Source organism: Ursus americanus, chromosome X (genome assembly GCF_024610735.1).
Source record: "Ursus americanus isolate L20-20 chromosome X, mUrsAme1.1.p, whole genome shotgun sequence".
NCBI lineage: Eukaryota > Metazoa > Chordata > Mammalia > Carnivora > Ursidae > Ursus > Ursus americanus.
This window is the reverse complement of record NC_142164.1, coordinates 90,411,994-90,436,016: the sequence shown is the minus strand read 5'-3', so window position 1 is coordinate 90,436,016 and position 24,023 is coordinate 90,411,994. Positions and strand designations below refer to the sequence as shown.

General features: G+C 40.1%; 1 protein-coding gene across 1 annotated transcript in view; it reads left to right on the top strand.

The window, feature by feature from the left end:
* Window positions 1-21,034, top strand: part of OTC (ornithine transcarbamylase) — a 61,176-nt gene extending 40,142 nt beyond the window's left edge. The window contains exons 5-10 of the mRNA XM_045775731.2: window positions 2,033-2,186; window positions 4,102-4,224; window positions 10,002-10,055; window positions 10,136-10,285; window positions 13,021-13,158; window positions 19,707-21,034. Coding sequence (XP_045631687.1) covers window positions 2,033-2,186; window positions 4,102-4,224; window positions 10,002-10,055; window positions 10,136-10,285; window positions 13,021-13,158; window positions 19,707-19,766 — 679 coding nt within the window. The 3' untranslated portion in view covers window positions 19,767-21,034. The remainder of the gene's footprint in view (window positions 1-2,032; window positions 2,187-4,101; window positions 4,225-10,001; window positions 10,056-10,135; window positions 10,286-13,020; window positions 13,159-19,706) is intronic.
* The last annotated feature ends 2,989 nt before the right edge of the window (window positions 21,035-24,023 follow it).

Sequence of the window (24,023 nt, the reverse complement as noted above, 5' to 3'; positions counted from 1 at the left end):
TGTATAAGGCTGAAGCTTTAGCTGAGGAACCACCATCACTCTGATGCATGGGAAACAATTAAAATCCGGATCCCAAGCTTTCCTTCCAGATATTTTCATGTGCAAAGTTGAGGCAATGTGTTGTAACGGAAAGAACATGGACTTTTTTTACATTTTTATTAAGTTCAATTAGTGTTCAGTGATTCATCAGTTGTGTATAGCACCCAGGGCTCTTCACATCATGTGCCCTCCTTAATACCCATCACCTGGTTACCCCATCCCCTTACGCCCGTCCCTTCTGCAACCCTCAGTTTGTTTCCCCGGAGTCCAGAGTCTCTCATGGTTTGTCTCCCTCTCTGATTTCTTCCCATTCTGTTTTCCCTCCCTAGGAACAACAAATGTTGGCAAAGATGCGGAGAAAGGGGAACCCTCTTATACTGTTGGTAGATTGATTTATTTATTAGAGAGAGAGAAACAAGTGGGGAAAAGGGCAGAGGGAGAAAATCTTTAAACAGACTCCCTGTGGAGCACAGAGCCTGATGCAGGGCTCGATCTCAGGACCCTGAGATCATGACCTGAGTGGAAACCAAGAGTCAGACACTCAACCGACTGAACCACCTAGGGGCCCCAAGAACATGGACTTTTGACTTAAATTGACTTTGGTTTGAATATGAGCATCTCCAACTTAATTAGCTGTGTGATCTGGGGCAAGTTACTTAACCTCTTTGTGTCTCACGTCCTCCAGTCATAAAATGAGAATAATAATATCCATCTTTCTGTGTGTTGTTTGAATTCATAGCCATGATTTGGTTTGTCTTGCTTTTTTGGTGGATTTTTGTGTTTATGATGTTGAACACTTTCTGTCTTTTTCAGGGATGCTGATAGCTGTGCAGGGTGCAGGGACAAGGGCTGAATGCCTTCTCAGGCTCGGCCCCTACAGGAGTTTATTGTGGGTTGTGTCATTCAAGTTCACAGAGAAGCAGATTCCAAAATGGAATTAGACATGCAAGAGATTTAAGGGGGAAACAACTGTGAAGGATGAAGGAAGGAGGAAGCAGGAGTAGGCAGGGAAAGCCTTCAGACCACAATGCAGGTCTGACCCCAGTGAAGGGAGAAGAGGGAGGAAGGAGTAGGGTAAAAAGAACCTGAGACTATAGCACAGCTCTGAGAAAGTCTCAGCCAGGCCAATGGGGAACCTCAGTGCAAAGACTGCCCATTGGAGCAGTCCCATGTCAGGCAGACTAGCTCAGCTCTGGTGCCCTCACTGGGCTCAGCCATTGGCTGGGGATAGCGTGGGGGGCAGTGTGGCCTTAGTGGAAACACTACAGTGTATCCCAAAAGTGCAGCAGCTGGGACTCCTCCCAGAAAGTTCTCTCTCGTGCGTCAGTCTGTGTGTACACCTTCATGCCTGCCACATGAGTACTTTCAGTTTTACAGTGAAAATGTATATATGTCTGTGGGATGATGTCAAAGAAAATGAGCCACATGCCAGGTCATTAATGTTTCTCTGTTTACCTTGTTTTTGGTCTTGTCCCTTTTAACTTTTATCAACAGTCCCTTATCAATTATAATTCATCATCATAACTTGCTGGGCCCACAATTGATTTCTTATCTCTGTAAAAAATAGTAAAATCAGTGGTCACTGGATGAGATCAGTGGAACAACATCTGGCTTCTAGAATGACTACATGTTTAATATTGCTTTTTTTAGACTTTATTTATTTATTTGAGAGAGAGAGAGTGTGAGAGAGGAGCACGAGTCGGGGGGAGGGGCAGAGGGAGAGGAAGAAGCAGACTTCTGCTGAGCAGGGAATCTGAGGTGGGGCTGGATCCCAGGACCCTGGGATCATGACCTGAGCAGAAGGCAGACACTTAACAGATAGAGCCACCCAGGCGCCCTAATATTAGCTTCTAAATCTGTCAGGTTGATAGGTAGCTGTAACTTAGTAAAAATTCTAATTTATTAGCATTTCTTATTCCTGTTTAAGATCATGTTTAAAGAAGGAATTATTAAGCATGATTAACTTAGATTATCTTTTCTTGGTTTCCTGCAGTGTGTTGTCTAGCATGACAGATGCAGTGCTGGCTCGAGTGTATAAACAATCAGATCTAGATATCCTGGCTAAAGAAGCATCCATCCCAATCATCAATGGGCTGTCAGATTTGTACCATCCTATCCAGATCCTGGCTGATTACCTCACGCTCCAGGTTGGCTTATTTCTTTGCCTTACACAAGAGCAAAATAAATAAATTACTCCCAACTAGTTCTAAATAGAACCATTTAAGTCATGATATTGGTGCTTCGTTTTCAAATATCATCTTGGCAAAGAATTATAGCATATGTGTGAATACTAGATCTCCAAGGGAGACAGGGCATTGTTAAAAACAGATCATCAGATCCTTCTGTTCTCATCTCAATTCCCAACCTCTTTTAGCCCCCCCCCCATCCCCTCTTCTCTCACTCACTTTGCTTTTTGGTGACATATTTAACATAATAGATGAATAGAGAATGCTGGAGCATACAGAATGGAAAAGCTTTATGTAATCCTACATACAGCCAACTCTGTGGCTTGTAAGTGAAGACTGGTAGAGTATACTTTGAATATTCAAAATGGTCAACTACCACGTCACTTTTTGAGAAGGAAGCCGTTTTCTATCATTTTAATAAACTGATCGTTTGAGACTGGAGTTAAGAACATGTAGAATTTATAGAATTGAGGCAAATTTAGCTGTGTCTCCTTAAATTAGAAACTCGAATAATTTGGAAAATATTCATCTCATTTGGCTTGCCACAGCCAATCTACATGGTCTTGCCACGGGGAATCCTGACAACCATGGTTTCTGTGTGGATAGACTGTTCTGGGAAGATAGGGAAAACTGGATAGGTCCATATCCCCCCTTATTTGAATAAGCCACGCACATATGAATGTGAAGTTAAATTCAAAATGAAATGGAACTCTTTGGTGATGAGGATAAGATTCATGCAGAGAAGATGTTACAGCAATGTTAGATACCAAGTGGCTGCTTGCAGGTGTGGCTTTACATATATGCCAGGTAATTTAATGCTTCCCCCTGGGCATTGTCATTACTAGATTACAAATTCGTTGAAGGACAATAAAATGTCCTATTCATCATATTGTCCCCTGCAGGACCTGGTACAATGCCTTCATATAGAAGATATTCAAAGCAGGAGCTGAATGAATAAATAGCAGCTTATTAAGAACATGGCATCTAAATGAGATGGCCGTGGATTTAAATCCTAGGTTCGCCATGTAATAGTTCTGTGATCTTGAAGTTGCTTAGCGTTTCTCTTTTTAAAATATTATTTTTATGAATACATAAAATCGGTGAAACCTACAGACATTTCAAGAAAAATAAAACAAGCACCTCTGCGCCCATTAGTTTTGTCAAATCTTATTTTAGGATTTTTTTGTTTTTAAATAAAATATTATAAACAGAGTTGAAGCTTACTGTGTAACTCTCCCTGATTCCATTTCCTTTCACCCCACAAAGAAATTATTATCCTGATGTTTGTGTTTATAATTCCCAGGCATGTGTTTATACTTTAACTACACATGTCTATATCTGTAAACAATCAAGATTAATGGGCATGTTTTTTAACTTTATATAAATGAGAACACAGACACCATGTTCCACTGTTACAGATGCATTGTGTTTCCCCATTCTAATACCACAGAATGCAAGCTCCATAAAGGTAGTGATTTTTTTTTTGTCTCCTTTCTTCATTGTTCCATCTCCAGGGCCAAGAAAAGCCTCTGGACATTGATGGCACTCAATTTGTTGAATGAGTGAATGAATGAAGGAATGAATGAACAAATATAACAAAGATTCAGATTTGAAATGCATGAAATCATGAGTCTCTGTATGAGTTCATATGATGTCATCTTTTAAGATATTAAGTCATTTTGCTATTTGTTGTGATTGTATATTCATGTTATTGAATTGCTCTGTATAATGCAAAAAAACCCCTAGTAGTTTATTCATTCCAACAAAGCTTTAGAAATGAGGCAAAGACTGACTGTTTCTTTATTTTGGCCCTAATAAGTGTTTCACATAGGTGGATTTCCTCCTGGATGTAATCTCCTCCTCCCTTGCCTCTTAGGAACACTACGGCTCTCTGAAAGGTCTTACCCTCAGCTGGATTGGGGATGGGAACAACATTCTGCATTCCATCATGATGAGTGCTGCAAAATTCGGGATGCACCTTCAGGCAGCTACTCCAAAGGTAGGGGAACTTTCTGCCTTGAGACTAAGCCCCTCTTAAATCATCCCAGATGCAACTACCCCGTGAAAACAAACCTCTCTTCCGTTCAAGGAAAGCACAGGTGAGGCCCAAATTGTAGGCTATGTTACCAGCCTTACTATTACAGCCATGTGGCCTCTTGAGTGCCCATTTCCCTCAAGTGCCCATTTCGCTCAAGTACCCACTTCCCATCTTGGCTGATGCCTTTCATCCGTGAGTCTTTCTTAAAAGTCTCTCTGAATTGTCCCTCTGACTGCCCTGAAACCAGCCATTATGATGACTGGCATCCTCGTGCGCTGCTACCACAAATGCTGAAGAAAACAATGAAATCCAGACAGCATAGAAGTCCCAAGGCATGGAGAGAATGTTGTCATTTTTCTAATACTGCAATTTACTAGAAAAATGTCAATATAATGTGAAGGTCACAGTGATGGCAACTACACCAGCTTAATATTTCAAAGTCAACTCCAGGGGCCCTGCAGCTTTTTAAATCTGAGTCCCACGTGGCTGTGAAAATGCCCCCCATATACTTCCTGCTCTGCTGCTAATCTCACTCAGAATGTACAGGAGGCATGACTTCTTTCATAGGTCCATAGTAACACTTTTGATATGTAAGAAGCTGGTAATATTTGCTGCCTCTGAGAAGGGGAACCAGGAGGTTCAAGGACAGAGATAGGAGGGAGAATTTATTTTCATGGTATATCCTTTTATGTGGTTTGAATCTCTTAATATGTTCATGTTTTACCTACATAGTAACATAAATCCATAAATAAACACACCTAAATAAAAAAGTGTAGATGCCCCTAAGAGAAGCCCTGTGTTAAGATGCGCCCCAGCCTCGTACTAAATGACTAGGCCTTTTAGAGGACAAAAATTAACCCTCCAAGAGACTCACACAAACCAGTCCTGAAGGATCCCCACAGAACATTTTAAATACCGCATCACTACTGAGTATTTTCCCCATTATGTTTCTAATTGGCTACTAATATCCAATCAGGAGTTTCTGAAGGGAAAACTCCCCTAAACAGAGACCATCTGGGAAACAAAGTGAAGAGAATTGGCCCTCTCATTACGAGACGACTATTCACAATTACCGTGCACTAGTGTGTTTCTGACCAGGCAGGTGTTTGCCGTTATCTCAGTACTGAGCGTGAGGGTTCACTCTGATAAACTAAGACATCCAGAGGTAAATATGTCAGGACTAAAAATTACTCCCTGCTTCTGCTTCTTGAGTTTGAGATGTTTATTTGCCGATCACCAGGAACATGAATTACACAATGTGGATTAATGGCTGAATTTCTCTAATAAGAATTCCCCAAATCCCCAAGGCTTTCGTGCGCTCTTCACCCCTCCCTGCACCAGTGTTTTGGGCTGGGTTCCCCACAAGGGATGTGATGAGGATTTGTGTACAGGTGATTTATTAAAGAAGTACTCCGGAGGAAGACCTGTAGGAGAATAGGAAAAGGACAGAGAAAGGAAAGAATCTAAGCAAGAGGGCCATTTATAGTGACCAATCATCCCGGTTTGCCTAAGACTGAGGAATTTCCAGGGACATCGGACAATCGGTGCTAAAACTGGGAGAGTCCCAGGCAAACTGGCATGATTTGGTCACTCTAGTGCCATGTCAGTCACCATCCTACAGAAGGAAGCTTCAGTCTGACCCCACAGGTGAGCTCAGGAGTGTAACTTATGCCCCAGAGTTGTCTCAATCTGAGGCAAGGAAGATGGGCTTTCTTTTCTTTTCTTTTTTTTTTTAAAGCTTTTGTTTATTTATTTTAAAGAGAGAGAGAGAGAGCAAGAGTGAGGGGAGGGGCAGAGAGAAAATCCCGAGCGGGCTCTGCACTGAGCGCCAAGCCCAAGCCCGTCTCGGGGCTCAATCCCAGGACCCCGAGATCATGACCTGAGCCAAAATCAAGAGTCAGATGCTTAGTCAGCTGATCCACCCAGGCACCCCGGAAGGTGGGCTTTTATCCTTTGAACCAGTCGTTGGTCAAGGGCAGCAAGGGGAGAAAGGGTAGTAAATCCCCTGGCACTTTTGGCAGGAAAAGCAGCTGGGTAGCCAGAGGGCTGTCTTCTGAGGAAGAGCTGCAAGTGCTGTTAAAAGCCCATGGAAATGGAGAGAGGGAGCGAAAGCTGCAAAAAGAAATCCTAGGATGGCATCTGGGTAGAGCACCGGCATTGTCCGCTGCATCCTGCCAAAGAAAAAGAAAGCAAAACGCTTTTCCCTAGTGCTTTTGCAGAACCAGTTTGAGTCAATGCACCCTGCTGCCTTAGTTTGCAAGGGCTTCCATGACAAAGTACCACAAACTGGGTGGCTTCAAACAACAGAAATTTATTGTTTACAGTTCTGGAGACTAGAAGTCCAAAATCAAGATGGTGGCAGGGCCACGCTCTCTCTGAAGCCTCTAGGAAAGGATCTTCATCTCTCCCTGCAGCCCCAGGATTCCTGGGCTTGCAGCTGTGTCCCTCCAGTCTCTGCTTCCATGTTCTTGCCTTTATGCCTGGGTTTCTCTGTACAAATGCCCCTCTTCACAGGAGGACATCAGTCATGTTAAATGTAGGCCCACCCTAATCCAGTATGACCTAATCTTAACTCATTACGTGTGTGAAGACCCTGGTAAATACGGTTACATTCTGAGGTTCTGGCTGAGAATGAATTTTTGGAGGATATTATTCTACCTAATACACTTGCCATAGAAGAAACGGTGGGCACGGATGATAGCATGAATTAGAAGTCACCCTATTATAGTAAACTATGGGGACTCAGAGCGAGAACTCTTAACAGCAGATAATTCTCTTTCATTCAGCATAAATGGAAATGAAGGGTCAGATCCGACATGGGCTTAAGGCAGTTCTTCTTCACTTTCGGGAAGGGTTAGCACACCGGCACTATAAATCTAGTTTGAAGAAAGGCTTTTTATTAATGCAAACTATGATTGCATTTAGTTTTCATGGTGAAAACATATATTAACAATAACTGTTCCCTGATAGAAGGTGTTTCTGGACAGGCTTTATTCTGTTCGAAAAATATAGGATTTAAAAATTTTATGGTGTGTCAGAGATGTTTTATTAACACCGAAGGGAGAAATTTGAATCTTACAAAGTAATTTCAGTATTGTTCTTATGCAGAAACTTATTTAAATGACAGAGAGCGCTAAAACTTTGTTAAATCTTGGTGGGAGTAAGAGTTTTAAAAAGTCTTTGGGAAAAAAAAAGTCTTTGGGAAAGTGTGATAGTGCAGAAGTTGTTCAGTTAATTTATAAGTAGGCCTATTTCCTTTCAAGATAAAGCCAGGAGATTTATTGTAAATTTAAGAAGCCCTGAAGTTTCCAAGGCCATAATTAATCTATTTCCCCATTCTTCAACTGAGAATAACTTGCATGTTCAAGAAAACATAATTTTGTCCTTGATTGTAAAATTGCTCCATAAACTATTGATGGTAATGATTTTAACATTGTTCTAAGTGAATATTTAGACTGAACTGGGTTTGTTAATCACCTTCTTCCTCTGGTTTTAAGATTTATGTAAAAGCCAATGAGTGATTTAGTATTGGAAGCTGAGCCGTGAGTAAGGAATTCCTCTTTGTATTCTCAGTCATGGCCCAGTGCATGCAAGGTTGGGTGATTTTCTAATTTCCAAACCTCTCTGTTGGTTCTCTAAGTACTTATTGATTCCTTCTGTAAGAATGATTATATGTAGGGAGTATAAAACCTGCTCTCTAGAGGGAAGGCTAAATTTTCAGGGCAGGAGGCAAACAGGGTAATGGCCAAGTCTCTTCATTTATGTTTACCAGTATGAATGGTCACAACATTAGTTACTAAATAAGCAAAGCTTTATCAATTACCCTCTCTGAATCCCAATAAAAAAGCTCCAGAACTTATGGCTATTTGAGGGTGGTAAAGCTGCTAAAATGTCTGCAGCCATCATCATCAGCATCATGTGTAGTTTCTTTCAAGAATTTTTTAATGAGAAGCAACTACGGTAGACACGTGCAAATAGATGCGGTTTCAAATGAACGAACCTGAACATGCCTTTTGCAGGTTGAGATTCCTGGGAGTAGACTCTGAAACAGAGTTTGGTGTGCAGGATGTTTATTAGGGCATGCGCTTGAGAGCAACACCTGTGGAAGGGAAGGGAAGGAAGCAGGAGCGGGCAGAGGAAGAAGCCGAGCCGCAATGCAGGCCCAACAACAGCCTCGTCTGACCTTACAGACTTCTAGATCTGAGATGGCCATTTAGAGCTGTTCCAAGTTGGGAGGAGGGTGTCAAGTTTCCATTCCCTCCTGTCAGTCATTGAATGTAGGTCGCCCCAGAAGGGTATGTGACCTTGGATGAGTCAGCTCTCTGCAGCTGAGGCAGTGCCCAAAGAGGGCTGGCGGCTGAAAGCCATCCTCTGGCAGCAGGCCCAGCAGCTGGGGAAATAAGTCCTTTATTCATGAAGGGGGGATCTGAGTGGCATATCACAGTGTGCACCATAATGCTCCACTGAGAATTTATAAAAACCAACTTATAATAAATGCTAAGAATTCAGGAAAATGAGAAGGATGGAGAAAGGTGAGAATAATTGCGGTGTTTGGACTGACAATATCTCCATATGGAAGGTCCAGAGGTGAGGCTGGGCTAGAGGTTTGACAAAAGAAGAGCTGACATGTTCCAACAAAGACACCCAGGAGGGGACAGGGGGAGGTGTTCAAAGGTGAAAGGCTGAGATGGCAGAAAAGGGCAAGACATGTACTGGGATAACAATAAGATTGGCTTTCCTGAAGCAAGATGTTGAGAAGAATTAAAAGAGACAGAAACAGGGAATGTGGGGAGGGGAGTCTTGATACTCTTAATCAGCTTCGACTTAAGGAACAAGTGGTAAACATTGCAGGCTTCAGAGAAAACAATCCTTGCTGCTGTGTACGGAACAGATTGGAGGGTGAGGATGGAGGCAGTGGGGCTACCTGGGGGATCTGGAATAGCTCGGGGGGGGCACTTTAGTGCCCCCATAATGTCCCCTCACCTAGAGTTGAGACTAGGCCCAGCAAGCGAGGCTCCTCGGGTGAGCCATTTGTACTCGCAAAGACTGACAGTCCTGCTTAAACTCTGTGGCCCAGGCACCTCTCTTGCTTCACCCAAGCCCCGACCCTGCTCTTGCCAAACCATCCCAAACAAATATATTTGAGCCAAACCGGCATACATGTGGTGTAAAATGCCACTTCAAAGCACGTGCCCTGCACTCAGAAGTCTTGCACATGGCCTGTGAGTATTTAGCTGGGGTGCTTAGGGAAGGTTCTTTTGAGGAGGAGACATTTGAGCTGAGACCTGAAAGCGTTATCCACATGAAATAAGTGGAGATAAGCATTCCAGACAAAAAAGCATTAAAAAAAAAAAAACCCACACAGCTTGTGGAAAGATGGAGACAAAATGGCATCAGCTTGTAGAATTATGTATATAATCCTCTATGCTACTAGAGGAACGAGAAGAGGCGCTACCAAGAGCTGGAAAGCACCACGCCCTGTTTATCTTGATAATTAAGGAGCTCAAGGATAATAAGAGAAAGATGGGGCAGCTGGTTACCTTGTTAAATTCCCCAAAGCACCATGAAGGTTTGGAATTCTCGATGTAAACATCGTATTCCACTGAAGGCGGCTGAGCTACAACTTGAAGGAGCAAAGGGAAGGACAGGGAGAATACTGCTGAGAGGCAAATAATGCATATATGACAGCCTCATACAAAACAATTGCCTAATTAACAGTTGAATTCTTCCCCCTGCAGGGTTATGAGCCAGATCCCAGTGTGACCAAGTTGGCAGAGCAGTATGCCAAGGAGGTATGCTCCTTATATGTAAACTTAGAATGGCCTTTCTCTGTCCCATGAAGTTGTTTAACTGGCATGCTTGTGTATGCTAGAACGGCACCAAGCTGTCGCTGACAAATGATCCCTTGGAAGCGGCTCGTGGAGGCAATGTATTAATTACAGACACGTGGATAAGCATGGGACAAGAAGAGGAGAAGAAAAAGCGGCTCCAGGCTTTCCAAGGTTACCAGGTTACAATGAAGGTACAAATTGATGCTCTCTGAAGGTTCATTAATTCCATTCATAAAGGGCTGAACCATCTAATCACTCGTTCACTTTAGGGACAGCAGACTGTCCTTTCCTTCCCTATAAAGGACTTGCTGACTGCATCCTCTGGGGATTTCTCTCTTCCTGAAGCTTAGCTATGTCCTTTGGAAAGACACTTTGGTACTGGATGCAGGAATTTGCAAGCCGGGCAGAAGAGAGAAGCAAGCTTCTCCCTCTCACAGCAATGGAGGCATGCAGGCATCGGAATGCCTAGCTCCGTATGTGTCTAGAGACACTGTTACTTCTGTTGCATGTGGTTTCTTCTGATTTCTCCTCTAAGAAAAGCTGCATAATTGTGTTCTTCAGGCTAGTCCTTGCCTCTGGTCGTTAAGGACTCTCGAGTCCAGTTTAGCTTTGCTTACTGTTTCCAGGGCATTCCCAGGAGAATAGTATCTACTCTGACGCCTTTCATTAAGATCTGAAGCAATGCTTCTCAGTGTTGAACATGCCTCCGGATTGCCTGGAGCTGTTAATACACAGCTGGCAGGACCCCACTCCCCTGGGGTTCTGAATTAGTAGGTCAGAGGTGGGACCCGAGAAGTGGCATTTGTACCAAGTTCCCAGATGATGCAAAGCTCATGCTCCAGGGCGACACTTTGAGAACTGCTGTTCTGCAGGAATACTCTACCAGGCAAGTGTACCTTGGGATTTTGTCAGCAGAGAAGCTAGTCTGTTTGGGTGGAGAAAGGGATTGAGCAAACACAATAGATATTTCATTGATAAAGCAATATATAAATACAAGTTCCTTATTTATCCATGTCAATAGAATGAAGTTTAGAAAATAAAAAATGAAAGTGTCTTTCCTTCATCCCTTCAACAGTGACTATTCCCAGAGGGAGCCACTGTTCAACAATTTGACGTGTCTCTTTGCAGACCTTTTCTGTGTATTTATAGATGCCTTCACATACACACACAATTATTGACTTCTCATAAATGGCATATTAGACATACTGTTCTGATTTACTTTTCCCACTTAACAAAACTTAGATTTTCTTGTCCATTTATTTAGATATTTTTCAGTCTTTTAAATGGTTGCATAAAATTCCAAAGTCTGGGTGGACTATGATTTATGTTGATAAATTAGGCTATTTCCAATGATCCCAATTACAAACAATGCCACAGTGAATATCCTTATACATATTTCTCTGTGCAAGTATTATTGGAAAATAGATCCCTGGAAAAAGAATTTCTGGGTAAAGTGGTATATACTTTTAAAGATAGATAAATGCTGCTAAATAGCCACCCAAAAAGAATTGATAATTCATACTCTCTCCACACTCTTTCCATTCTTAGTTGTTATTTACACTTTTAATTTTTAAAATCCGTATCTCATGTTTTTTAAATTTTGCATTTCCTTGAGTACTAATGAAGCTAAATATCTTTTCATGTTTACTGGCCATTTCCATGTGATTTTCTATAAAATGCTATCATATCCTTAGCCCATTTTCTATTTTTTGGCTATTATTGGTTATAGGAATTATTTATACATTATGGCTAATCCCTCGTCATATATGTGGCAAATACGTTTGTGGAGAAATTCTAAATTCCTTGTGGTTTACCTTGTACTTGCCTTGACAAACCTGAGGACTTTTTGTGGTGCTTGGACTATAGGCTTGAAGAACATTCATCTTACTGATGTATGACTGACTCAAATGTTATTCCTTTCCCATGTTACTTTGCCATTATTTTAAAAATTCAGAAGGTTCTGAACCTTGAACGAGTATGGGAAGTAAAACAAAATTTTAGTACAAAGGCAGTAATTTTGAGGTAAGAAATTATGAGGGAATGCAGTTCTGAATCTGTAAGTGAACAATGGAAATGGATGGAAAAATGTACCTTTCAGAACTTAATGGCTGGAGAAAATTAAAGTGTTAGGACTTTTGCATTAAGAAGGAAACCTCTGGTGCATAGTGCCCATAATCCTGTTTAATGCACTCCTATCTCAGCATGCTCTCTTTCAAAAGTGTTTTAATTAGTGATGAAGTATGCTTCAACCACTAAAAACCGTAACTTGGAGATAAGCTCAAAATATAACATAATCCCATAAAAGCAACTTTTAAAATATACTGGGGCATAATGGGTGACTTTTGCTGTCAGCCTCATATTGTACCGATAGAGCTCTTTATTGAAATGTCCACAATCCCTCTAGACGAGAACCAGAAAACTGAGTTAGTGGTTTAATTTGGAGTAATGATCTCCCAAATCCAAAAAAATGACCATAAAATTCCATAAGTTGAAAGTTTCCCTTTGGCGCTTTGAATTTAAACCGCTGCTCTGCCTCGTTGTCTCTCCCTTTGCATTTGGTCTCTGACTCCGCACCATAGGAGAAGAAAGGGATAAAGAAGGGGGGTAATCAGAAGGGGGAATGAAGCATGAGAGACTGTGGACTCTGCGAAACAAATTGAGGGCTTCAGAGGGGAGGGGGTGGGGGAATGGGATGGACTGGTGATGGGTAGTAAGGAGGGCACGTATTGCATGGTGCACTGAGTGTTACATGCAACTAATGAATCATGGAACTTTACATCAAAAACTAGGGATGTACTGTATGGTGTCTAACATAATACAATAAAAATGTATAAAAAAATAAAATAAATAAATAAATATTGAAGAAGAGAAATGTGATAGCCACATATACTAGTCAAAACACAGTCTCATCCCATCTCTTCTTTAGACTGCTAAAGTTGCTGCCTCTGACTGGACATTTTTACACTGCTTGCCCAGAAAGCCAGAAGAAGTGGATGATGAAGTGTTTTATTCTCCACGATCACTAGTATTCCCAGAGGCTGAAAACAGGAAGTGGACAATCATGGTAAGCAAGAAATGGGGAATGGAAGCTAAGAAGGGGTTCTCTGTGTGGCTCTAACTTGGTCATTCATGGCTTTTGGTAAATAATAAGCAACCCAGATTATCCACCTACATGACATGCTCATATGGCATCTATTTTTTCCCCAGAAAGTCTGTAATAGATTATTATTGCTTCTTAGGATTTATATTGTACTTTTAATGGTGTAAAATTGATCTCCTTCCAAATATATCTATTTTATTTTATTATTATTTTTAAGACAGAGCGAGAGCGAGTGGGGGGAGGGGCAGAGGGAGGGGGAGAGAGAAAATCACAAGCTTGCCCCATGCCTAGCACAGAGTCCCACATGGGGCTCAATCTCATGACCCTGAGATCATGACCTGAGCTGAAATCAAGAGTTGGGTACTCAACTGAGTGAGCCACCCAGGTGCCCCCAAATATATCTATTTTAATAAAAATTCTAACTGCTCTTGATTAGCCTGAACACCAACCACCATTGCCTGCCAACCGTTATATTGTATAATTCTCATTTTACAATCCCCTTGTTAATGTTTATAGAGGCCCCTAATTCAGTGCCTGGCACAAAATGAGTATTCAAAGAAATCTTATTTCCCCTCTCTTCTCTTTCTTCATTTCATGACTTACCTAGATCATTGTTTTGGTTCTCTACTTGACTTTGGCCCTATAGATATATCTGTTTAAGATACTGAACATTTCTGGAACTGCAACAAAACTAATCTTAAAAAATACCGGTCCCCTTAACATAAGTTTTATCTTCATCATTGCTATTCTAGGAAATATTAACCTCACATCTGTGTGTTACAATATTTCAAACATCATCTTCTTCTCTGGAAAACTAATATTCAAGTGCCATAATTTAGTACCACTGTTTTTTAGTTTTTAGTGATTTAACTGATCTCAATTATTGTACCAGCTGGGGTCTTACTGGCAAACAGGGTCCACTCTGGGCAAGATAAAACGATAATATAGGAATTTATTAAAAGACATTAAGCAGTACCCAGAATCTCCAGGGAAAAAAGGTGCAGCAAATCATTCTTGGATACCACATATTCAGAAACAACATAGGCAGGAAAATCGCCCAGCAACACTGTGGTTTTTTAGTAGCCAAACACCACTGACACAGCTACCCAAAGCCTGGTACCTAAGGCCCCTGAAACTAAATGCCAGATACTCTATTATCGCTGCCCCAGCTGAACCAGATACCCCCACCTGCATATAGACCAGAAGATCTAATCTCCCAGAGGATGGCTTCCACTGCATACTGTTCACTTATAGCTCTTAAGACTTGAGTAGATATAGTTGAGTGGCAAGTCTGCCCCTTAGCTTCTGGGAAATGTAGTTTATAGCTTTCAACTTCTGGAGTACAAAAAACAAGAGGGAAAAGACTCTGGTAATTTTTTTTTTTATCTAATAGGAATACATTTTATCTAAATGGGAATAGATAGGGTTATTGTGAGCATTAAAATAATACACGTAGAGCATTTAATATGGTATCTAATACACTGTAAATGTTATTATAATTATTATCACTGACATCATCTTCATTGTTGACCTAATACAGTGACCAGCAGGGGTTCAAGCTCCACTATGGCTGCTTGAAAGCCAATCATGATTCCCTTTCCAATGGAAAGTTATATGTCAGGCCTAATTTGTCATATCTAATAAGAGGGAAGATTTTTTTTTTTTTTACTGTGCCTTCCCGCTTGCCACCTCTGTCACTAGCTTTGACCAAAATGGCAACTCCCACGTTATCCAGACCAGCGCTTCTAAAGCTTTAATGTCTATTTGAATCACCTAAGGATCTTGTTAAAGTGCAGCTACAGATTCAGTAGGCCCGAGATGGAGCCCGAGATCCAGCATTTCTAACAAGCACCTAGGGAATGCAGATGTTGCTGTCCTGCAGACCACATTTTGAGTAGCAAAGATCTAGACGGCAAAAGAGAAAATGTGAGCTCTCCAACCATGTACCTCAGGAAGAGACATGGCAAAAAATTTTCCTCAAGCTCTATTCTTTCTCAGAAGATGATTGAAGTTACAAAGATAAATCAACCTAAATCTGTTAAAATATGACCTTTGTAGAAATTCAGTGGGGGAAAATTTAAAGAAATGTTGCTAAAATATCATTTAGGGAGATGCTCTGCACTTCTGAATTCTTGAAGAGCTTATTAAACAACATCTTTAAATTGAATTTACTTTAAAAAATTAAATACATCATGTATTCACATTGTTGATATGCTTACAAGGATATATATATATATATATATATATACATATGCATATACATAGATAGATAGATACACACACACATACATACAAAAGGGAAATTTTATGCCCACCTATTTTCCATCTGTCTAAGCCCTACCACCATCTCTCCATACCCCACCTTCCTGAAGTGTCCACTATTATTAGGGGAAAATATATTTTAAAGCAAACAAGAGGCATAGCCATGTTAAAATGAAGGTAGAGTATCTAATATAGAAAGGATACTTGCCTGGGAGTGAGGAGACTTGCACCCTAACTGCGTTCTTTATATGCTACATACTTTATATACTTTATATAGTCTTTAATGCTAGTCAGCTGTGCCATCTTGGATAAGTATTACCTCTCTGGGTCCTGGTTTCCTCACAAATAAGATAAATAGATCAATCTATATAGATGGCAAATAATTTTTAACCATAGGTCCTCAATCTCACCAACAAGCTACTTGAAGTTCCATGTTCAGAAGGTTCTAAGCCTGCCTGTGGTCTCAGAAGGTGGCATAACTGACTAGTGATACCTGACATGGATTCTGGAAGAAAGGTGGTGACACACATGCTACACTCTTCAAGTCACTGAGCTAGACGATTGGAGGTCCCATTGAATGAAGTTCATGTCGGCAATCATATACTATGCATCTACTGGGTGCCAGTCCTTCTGCCAGGCATTGGAGATTAAAAAAAAAAAAACAAATAGTATGCAGTCCCCACTCAGCATGTACAATTCATCTTCAAGAGAGATGAGACCCTAGAAATTGTGTAGTCTAAATTCTTATTTTACATGCAGAGAAATGATTCTTAAATAGTTTACTTAGAATGGCATTTAGGCTCAACACTACTGAGATAGATTTCTCTGGGATGTTCTCAAGGCACAACACTTGTTTTCCTCTAGAACTTCCCTATCCAATGCAATAGCTACTAGGCACATGTGGCTATTTCTATTTAAATTTAAACTAATTAAAATATAATACAATGTATGAGTGAATTCCTCAGACATACTGAGCACATTTTAAGTGCTCAATAGCCACACTTGGCTGGTGCCTACATTATTTGTATTTGACAGCGCATAGAACATTTTGATAATTGCAGAATGTTCTACTGGACAGGACTACTGTCTAGAGAATGATTTCCACACATAATTTCATTTAAAATCAGGATAGAAGAAAAAAGGAAAAATACCATCTAGCCTCAAGTTCTAACATCCATAATGACTGATGGCAAGTATATAACTAAATAGGGTGAGGCTCGTTCTAAAAGCATATAATATTTGAAAAGCAAATGCATACACTTTCAGTACTTAGAGGAGCTTTGCAAGGCCTCCATGTTGGGTGAATTCTAGCTGTGCTGTTCAGAACATTCTAGTATTCACATCATTCTCTCCATAGTGCACAGGCTTTTGGATCCCTTTGTTTTGTTTTCTTTTGTTTTTTAAATATACCCTCTCCTCCCCACAAAGGTTGCTTTTGTATTTTTCAATGATTAGTAAGGCTGTAGGACTCATAAAATGTCAGGTACCTTTCTTTCTCTGCAAAAGAGCTGATACTTCAAAGCACTGCTATCAGGATGATCCTTAGATATACGAGACCGCTGCAAATCTAATTCACAGTATTTTAGTCCTTTATTTCTCTCCAACTTAGGGGTGCCAGACCAAATCCAGGACACCCAGTTAAATTGGAATTTTAGATAAACAACAAATAATTTTTTAGTATAGCTATGTCCCATGCAATATTTGGAACATACTTATAGTTTTAAAAAATGTTGCTTTCTGGGGCACCTGGTTGGCTCAGTCGTTGAGTGTCTGCCTTTGGCCCAGGGCGTGATCCCAGGGTCCTGGGATCAAGCCCCGCATTGGGCTCCCTGCTCCACTGGGAGCCTGCTTTTTCCTCTCCCACTCCCCCTGCTTGTGTTCCCTCTCTCACTGGCTATGTCTCTCTCTGTCAAATAAATAAATAAATAAAATCTTTAAAAAAATGTTGCTTTCTGAAATGCCAATTTAACTGTCTGTATGTAATTGTTTGTTTATTTAACCAAATCTGGCAAATCTACTCCAAATTGACTTTCTAAGATTTAACATTTGAAAATAAATTTGACACATGCAATGACAATTAACAATAAAACAAAACCTGAGATGTGATCCTAGAAACCCATAAACAAGCTTAAAATATTCTACCTGGAAGATGTTCTTATCCCAGAGTTTGGCCTTCCTAGTTTCTTCTTGTCATTCAGATCTCAAATGCCATTCCTTTAACAAGGCCTTCCCTCACCACCCACTCTTAAGAGGATCTCCAGCCTCCTTTATCCCATTATTTTATTTTATTTATTTTATTTTATTTTATTTTATTTTATTTAAAGGTTTTTTATTTATTCATTTGACAGAGAGAGAGCATGAGCAGGGGGGAAGGTCAGAGAGGGAGAAGCAGACTCCCTGCTGAGCAGGGTACCCAACATAGGGCTCGATCCCAGAACCCCAGGATCATGACCTGAGCCAAAAGCAGATGCCCAATCAACTGAGCCACCCAGGTGCCCCTCCACTTTTTATTTTGTTTTCTAATAGCATTTATTACTCCTTAATATTTTCTTGTTTGTTGCCTGTCCCCCTACTATAATGAAAACTCCTTTATAAGAGCATCGACCTTGTCTATAATGTTTTTCATTATACCTGGAATGGTGCCTGACACCCTAAATATGGGCTCAAAACATTTTTGGGGCCTAAGGGCGATCTAGGGTATTGGTTCTAGAACACAGACTTTGGAAATCAAGTTAAAGTTCTGGCTCTCTGTGTGATCTTGAGCAAGCATAAGTCCAGTGTACTCATATGATAGTGGAGATAAAAATAGGAACAACTTCATGAGTTTATGAGGATTAAATGAGGTAAGAGTCATCTGAGCATAGTGGATAAGGTCTTAGGGATAGGCAGATGCAGATCCATCGCCTACCACTACCATTCAGGAAAATACCTATACCTTCCTCCTCTGGATTTTCTCTGTCTTACACTTCACACAAGTAGGGAAGGATATTAAGTGGTATGATGCATATAAAGCACTCAGTACAGGGCCCAACACATGGTAACGGTTCAATAAATACATTCAATGAATCCTATAAAATATAAGACCTGCATTTCTGATGAAGGGTAGGGACACATGTACACTATGGTCAAAAGGAAACAGTAAGTACCTATAAGGCAGTAAAACTACCTCCTAGGGGGAAGTCAGAGAAACCTAAGTCCCAACCCAGTTGTGTACTATCTGTTGTTTCCAGGATTTTCCTATCTATAAATGATAATAACATAAGTTACCTTAGATGCTTATTGCATGAAATGAGATAATACATAGACATTTCTAACTTACCTAGCAGCACCTAGCACAGTGCCTGGCAAATATTTCTTAAGTGACCAACATATGATAAGGCAGTTAGTCTGGTACATAGTAAACATTCAGTAAGCATTTGTCATGGTTGTTTCTGATATTATTACTACTGTCATTGTGGAAGTTGGGGAGAGTAAAAGTGCAAATTACCATTTGTGGGTGACAGCCTAATGGGAAGCTATACTCTTGGTTATAAATATTCCATCATGAGGACCCAGATTCAGATAGACATTATTTGTTAGCCCAAATGATTTACTTTTTTTTTAAAGATTTTTAAAATTTTTTTATTTTTATTTATTCGACAGAGATAGAGACAGTCAGCGAGAGAGGGAACACAAGCAGGGGGAGTGGGAGAGGAAGAAGCAGGCTCATAGCGGAGGAGCCTGATGTGGGGCTCGATCCCATAACGCCGGGATCACTCCCTGAGCCGAAGGCAGACGCTTAACCGCTGTGCCACCCAGGCGCCCCTACTTTTCTTAATCTACATCTGATTGATTTTAAACTTCTCTAGGTTACAAGTGACCAAACCACAGCATAAACATCAGGATGAGAGGGATTATATTTCTCTAAAACCAGCCAATACCTAGGTTTCACTTATGACTGGGAAATCCAATCATGGCTACCACCATGGTATCTCATTTCAACTCTCTCACCTGCTAGTCCTGGAATGAGGCCTAAGTAAGCACGGTGTTTCTGCATTTATTTGGGTCAGGCTGATCCTTCCTGACCTTCCTCTATCCAAATAAAAATAAATATTAATTCAAACTGTCCCCTTATCATTTCCTTGGGAAAACACATTTTAACCACAGGCCTTCAAAGCGGCAATCCAGTTCCTCTTCCTTAGGTCCCTAAGCAAACTCTTGCTAATGTTTACCCATTTCTTTCTTTCTCTTTCTTTGTTGTGCCATCCCAGGCTGTCATGGTGTCCCTGCTGACAGATTATTCACCTCAGCTTCAGAAACCAAAGTTTTGATGCAGTGATGTTTGTCAAGAGAGAAACAACGTTCTTCAGTAACTGAATGAGTCAATTTATGGAGGAAGGAGAAGAGAATCTAAGAAATAAATCCTGATACGTAGTATAGGTGAATGATATGATACTGCTTTGCCATTGTGAAACCTTCCTGAAGGCCTTAATTTAAGTGCTACATGTACTACAATATATGGCTTGACTTGGTTTAAACTCTCTAATGCACAATTTCTGAGTTACACTTGGGTATCATATTAATAGTCATATACATTTGCTTCAACTAAACATAAAATACTGCGTTCATAACACATAATGTCTAAGCCATTAAATGTAATCTATGTTTATTACCTTAATAAATTATCACCCATGCTAATTTATAAGTAAACATTTACCAGGCAGTCAGCTGCTGGTAGATCTGTGAGCTGTGTTCATATCCCCCAGGACCAACAAGGAAGCCAAATGATCCATCTTGCTGATGTAGTACAGTTTTCAGGCAAATGAGGCGGACAGACATTCACTTATGGAGGCAAATTATGAAATTCTCAGAAAACAGCTATAACCATGCCCAAACTTGAGTTTTTTTCCAGTCATATGTGGGAAAGGATTTTTCAAGAGCACACATCTCTTCTCCGTAATGAACACTTGATGTCAAAAGCCTGAAGAAGCCTTTGTGAACAAGTGGTAAAACCATGGAAACCTAGCTGGGAACATAAGCTCCATGGCAGAGTGATATTTTCGTAGGTTCAAATTCTCTAGCAGGACTGATTTAATTTTTTCATGTTTGTGCTTATCATGCATCTACTCACACCACACGCTGCATGTGTCTATAAATCCACTGCTTGCCCCATTTTAGTCCATTCTTTTCTCTATAATTTTTGTTCAGGATAATAAAAATTTGCATCACTGGATTATTATAATGTAATTAAAGCTACATGCTTTTGTGGGTGACCAAAATTTGTATTGTTGAATTATTATGATACAAATTAAACATTTTAGTTAAAATATTAAATAACATAAGTGGAACTTTAAGAAAATAATGTATTTTGCAGAGGACAAAAAAGTAACCATCCTTACATTCTACCTCTACTATTAGAAGAATGTTTCCAGGCTGGTTGACAGATATTCTTTAGCAGATAACTATGACTTCAATGAGTAAGAGATGAATTACAAACTAGATTTGCAACGAACGTGCAATAAAACATATTTTTAGGGGGAAAAGGGGCTGATAATGTTACAAGAGAAAAATCAATTTTTCTAGTAAATATCAAAGTTGACTTTCTTGTCTATGGTAATTTCTTGAGACCACTTAAGAAAGAAAGAGTAGAGTTTAACAGACTATCTTCTTTCAGTAGAGAGTACAGAATGACTTAACCAGAAGGTGCCATGTAGACTGCGGAGGCTCTCCCTCAAACTACCTACATACAAAGGACATAATCCTGAGTATCCTTCCACTTTCTAAATGGTTGCACATGGCACGGCACTTAAAAACTACAAAAAACAGAACACAATTAAAAACATATCTCTTTACAGGTTACTCTCTGAACCAAATGGAAGATATAATCTTCTTCACTCAATCAGAAAGAACATCTAATCATTTTCTTGTCATAATGTAGTCACTTTACCTCAAAAAAGCCCCAAAGTTTTCTTTTTTTGTATACATACAAGTTAATATCTTTCTCAACCCCAAACTAGAGGAATTGATTTGCTTTCTTAACTCTTCATCTTAAGAAGACATTATTTATAATATTAGGAATAAAGAAAAAGGGGAAGGAAGATTTAGCTTTAATTTTTCCAGAGCTATTTTTAATCCCCTTTTCTTTTCATGCTTTCTTCCCTCATCACCTTTCCTATGTATCTAATGCATCAACAAAGATTAACAAAAACTCCAGCAATGACCCTTGGGTCTCAGGTATACATAATAGATCCTATCCGCTTTCTTCTAGGCTTTCTTCACCGCAATATTGGAAGTAAAACATCAAGTAATTATGCTGCAATGATTTCAGTGTTCGAGAAGAATCAACAGGGTTTTTTTCTCCAATTATAAGTTTCTAGGAACTTTAGGAAAGTAATTCATTGTCAGATATTTCTAATGGATATTGCATTAATGATTTGACTATAGTAGAATTCTCAGGCATATCTGCACAGATTAGCATGGCAACGCCACATTAGACCTCCTACACAAGCAAGTGACCCTAGAACCTCAGTTAAAATGGCAGGGGCCCCTTGGCCCAACGCCAAAGTTTCAAGGCAAATCTCATGTGATAAAAATGAACAAAGAATACATACAGAGAAGGTATATCTAGAATATATTTTGGGGGGGGTGCCTTTCTGTTTTAGAAGCTCTCACCAACTCTAGATTATGGAGATGGTTGAGGTACATCTTCAGACATGGCACCACTCAGCAGTTTTGTAGGATTGATGTCTTTTTACAGATATAAAAGGTCATATCAAGGAATGGAAAACCAGTTCAGTCACAATGATCAGACTTCTAGAACTGGGAACACCATATACTGATGTGAAAGTTGTGCTTTGTGCAAAGGTCTCAGATGAAAAGGTGTGAGTAATGCTGAAACCTGGTTTGCACATCAGTTACGGAGTCTTGTGCTTCCTTACAGGCCTTATAGCCAGGAGGAAGGAGTGACTTTTTTGTAAGCTGTCCACCCAGGGGGGGACACTTTTCAGCATTTCATAAGCCTGAAGAGGTGTTTTATTTTAAGTCACACAAGGGGCCAGTATCTGGTAGGGGTGGTCTTACCATCAACTATTTACATTAAGAATTTTTTTTCAGTACCAACTTGTACTTGATTGAAATAAGACACGTAGGGACACTTCAGTGTCTTGCCTCAGGTTCTGCCACAGTTTCATAAAGACTTCACAACGCAAGTGAAAGTGTCTGTTTATCTTTGTGTGGCAAATGCATGACACAGATCATTGAAGCAGGACTTTGAAATCAACTCTGCAACTCTTTAATCTTTTGAAGAAATTCATCCCTTGTCCAGAAAATTTAATATCAATTAATGGTAAAAGAATCTTCATCAATAATGAAACTGAAAAGAAGAGGGAATGAAAGGTAATGGATCACAAAGGTAGACTTAGGGAACTCAGTGACTTACTAAAATGTAAGAATTTGTATCATAGGAGTCCCAGAAGATGAAGAGAGAGAAAAAGGGGCAAAAGGTTTATTTGAACAAATTATAGATGAAAACTTCCCTAATCTGGGGAAGGACACAGATGTCAAAATCCAAGAAGCACAGATAACACATTAAATTCAACAAAAGTTGGCCATTGCCAAGGCATATCATAGTCAAATTCACAAAATACACAGACAAAGAAAGAATCCTGAAAGCAGCAAGGGAAAAAAAAGCCCTTAACCTACAAGGGAAGACTGATCAGGTTCGCAGCAGATCTGTCCACAAAAACTTTGCAGGCCAGAAAAAAGTGGCAGGATATATTCAAGGTGCTGAATGGGAAAAATATGCAGGCAAGAATTCATTTTTTTAAGATTTATTTATTTATTTGAGAGAGAGAGAGAGCATAAGCAGGAGGGGCAAAGGGAGAGGGAGAAAGAACCCCAAGCAGACTCCACGCTGAGCACAGAGCCTGATGCAGGGCTCGATCTGACAACCATGAGATCACATCCTGAGCCAAAACCAAGAGCCAGACACTTTTTTTAAAATTACAATAATTTTTTTTATTATATTATGTTAGTCACCATACAGTACATCCCTGGTTTTTGATGTAAAGTTCCATGATTCATTATTTGCATATAACACCCAGTGTTATATGCAATACGTGCCCTCCTTACTACCCATCACCAGCCTATCCCATTCCCCCACCCCCTCCCCTCTGAAGCCCTCAGTTTGTTTCTCAGAGTCCATAGTCTCCCATGCTTCACTCCCCCTCTGATTACCCCCCCTTTCTTTATCCCTTTCTTCTCCTACCGATCTTCCTAGTTCTTATGTTCCATAGATGAGAGAAACCATATGATACTTGTCTTTCTCTGCTTGACTTATTTCACTTAGCATTATCTCCTCCAGTGCTGTCCATGTTGCAGCAAATGTTGAGAAATCGTTCTTCTTGAAAGAGTCAGACACTTAACCAACTGCACCACTCAGGCACCCCTGCAGCCAAGAATTCTTTATCCAGCAAGGCTGTCATTCAGAATAGAAGCAGAAATAAAGAGTTTCCCAGACAAACAAAAACTAAAGGAGTTTGTGACCACTAAACCAGCACAGCAAGAAATTTTAAGGGGGACTCTCTGAG